This window comes from Etheostoma spectabile, chromosome 5 (genome assembly GCF_008692095.1).
Source record: "Etheostoma spectabile isolate EspeVRDwgs_2016 chromosome 5, UIUC_Espe_1.0, whole genome shotgun sequence".
In the NCBI taxonomy this organism is placed as follows: domain Eukaryota; kingdom Metazoa; phylum Chordata; class Actinopteri; order Perciformes; family Percidae; genus Etheostoma; species Etheostoma spectabile.
Window position 1 is genome coordinate 22,035,391 of NC_045737.1, and position 2,071 is coordinate 22,037,461.

The 2,071-nt window shown below is 41.1% G+C and overlaps 1 protein-coding gene across 1 annotated transcript in view; it reads right to left on the reverse strand.

The window, feature by feature from the left end:
* Positions 1 to 270: 270 nt before the first annotated feature.
* hsd17b4 (hydroxysteroid (17-beta) dehydrogenase 4) overlaps positions 271 to 2,071 on the reverse strand; it is a 23,391-nt gene continuing 21,590 nt past the window's right edge. Inside the window, exons 24-25 of the mRNA XM_032516140.1 lie at positions 1,973 to 2,071; positions 271 to 956 (exon numbers count right to left, since the gene is read on the reverse strand). The exon at positions 1,973 to 2,071 is cut by the window's right edge and continues 29 nt beyond it. Coding sequence (XP_032372031.1) covers positions 867 to 956; positions 1,973 to 2,071 — 189 coding nt within the window. The 3' untranslated portion in view covers positions 271 to 866. The remainder of the gene's footprint in view (positions 957 to 1,972) is intronic.

Below are 2,071 nucleotides of genomic sequence, written 5' to 3' on the forward strand. Positions count from 1 at the left end.
CTTACCGTGTCTGCCGTTGGGTACTGAGCAGGTAGAGTGCTCTGCGATTTTAGAAGTTTTTTTTAAACAGACCACAACGCTATGAGACCGACCCAAACACAGATAAACAAGCTGAAACTCACTATACAGCTCCGTGAGGGCGAGGAGAGCTGCTAATTCTCTGTAGGTTCATCATAATGAGCGATTATTTGATACATTATAATAAATATCGATTGTATCCACCTTAATTACAATCCACAGTGCAGCAGTATTAAACATACAGTCCAGAAATGAGCTTAGAGTCTGAAGTACTTTATTCTCATAGAAGAGTAATCATTGAATTTCTTTACAGTCAACATAAAAATTAAGTGAAAATCATTTTTCATGACCAGCAAACTACATTTTTACACATCTCACTAGGGTTGTGTTGAGATCGCAGTATCAGGTACATACAGTAAGTTATAGTTAACAGTTTGAGTTAACAGACTGAATTAGTTATAGTAATGAAACATATTTAAACTAATGCTGGATTTCTTATTTGGATATTCAAAGGCAGGTGTGTTAAGTGCACATTTAGCAGGGACGGACCAAATCACTTCTAACCAGCTGAAATGACACTAATTATTGTTTTTAACAAAAACTTGTTTCTTTTCAGGTGGTCAAAGCATACCTGGATTCATATAATACAATGAAGAATCACGATGATCATGATCAAATATTAGAAAGGTTAATGTACAGAATTCATTCTGAAACAGTATTCATCTTACTGGGTGATTTTTGTTTTTTTAAGCTTTTCCCTGGAGAGGCAAAGCATGTGAGTACACAGCCGGAGAGAGCTGGTAGGTTGGTTAGTTTTCTAGAGTCATCTGATTGGTTGGCTGAGGCGCTCACAGCTTGGCGTAGTCTTTCAGGATGACCTCCAGCTTCTGACTCAGCATGATGTTCCCTCGAACCTTTAGCTTGCCGGAGAAGAACGCCTGGAAAAAAAGACATGGTGGAGTACAGTTTTATTTTCGAGAAAGCACTACGTCTCTTCTGATTCCTAGCTAGTTTGGCTGTTAGTTGTTTTCGAGTGCACAGGGAGTGAAATGGAGCCAAGACGCCTGCAGCCAACACTTCACACAAATGAAAAAGCAACCAGCCAGGGCAAAAGAAAGCATGTGACCACTGGTGCTCTAGCAACAGAACATTGAAACAATATTCATTTTCATAAGGTTCAGAGCTGAGAGGTGCAGCAGAAAAGTCTCTTTACTGGCCGAGCTCGACGTTTGATGTGTGCCGCTTTCCTCGGCTAGAATCAGCCGGTGGACGGCGATTAGGACGACCCTGGGTGACAGTTTGCTGTGTCCTTTTTTTTTTTTTTCTTTTTTTACTCTACCAACTTATCTTTCTCCAGCTGCTCTTTTCATCATAGGCGAGGCTGGAAGAACACCCCGCCTGAGGGAGCTTCAGCACCGCAGCCTGCTGACGCTCTTTGTAAAGAGAGCGCACACGCACACGCACACGCAAGCCCCAGATCAATATCAAGCGCCCCAGGAAGCATATACATTCTGTACGGATAAGATGCTACGGACATAACAAGTAGCGTTGATTGATTAGCCGCGCTGAGTGCTTTCTGAACTTTGTTTGATGGATCATTTTATTTCCTTCTTTTCTGACATGAGATTAAAAGAGAAGTCATTACAAATTGAAGGGCTCTTGAAAAGCACTTTTGCTTTAATTAAACTGTACAGAATGGGATTTGAACATCGGAAAACAACGGGATTTAAAATATGAGGTTACATTTTAACGTCTGTTCTGCTAAACTTTAATTAAATGCTCCCTTAGTGAGCATTAATGTAAAGCAGGCGGTACTGTGATACGCTGTGGCTGTATAAATTGGGCTTTCACATGGAGGAAAAAAAAAAAGGCCATTTACAGAATGTAAATAACCCTTTTGTTAAATTGGATTAATTCGGGCTGAGTAGACCTACTCAACTAGTCATTTGTTTACCTTCTGTGGGTTGAGTTTCCCCTGCACGACCTCCATGAAGTCTTCATCTGACACGGTGAAGGTCACATCCGCCTTCCCATTGTAAGCGCCTCTGTGCAA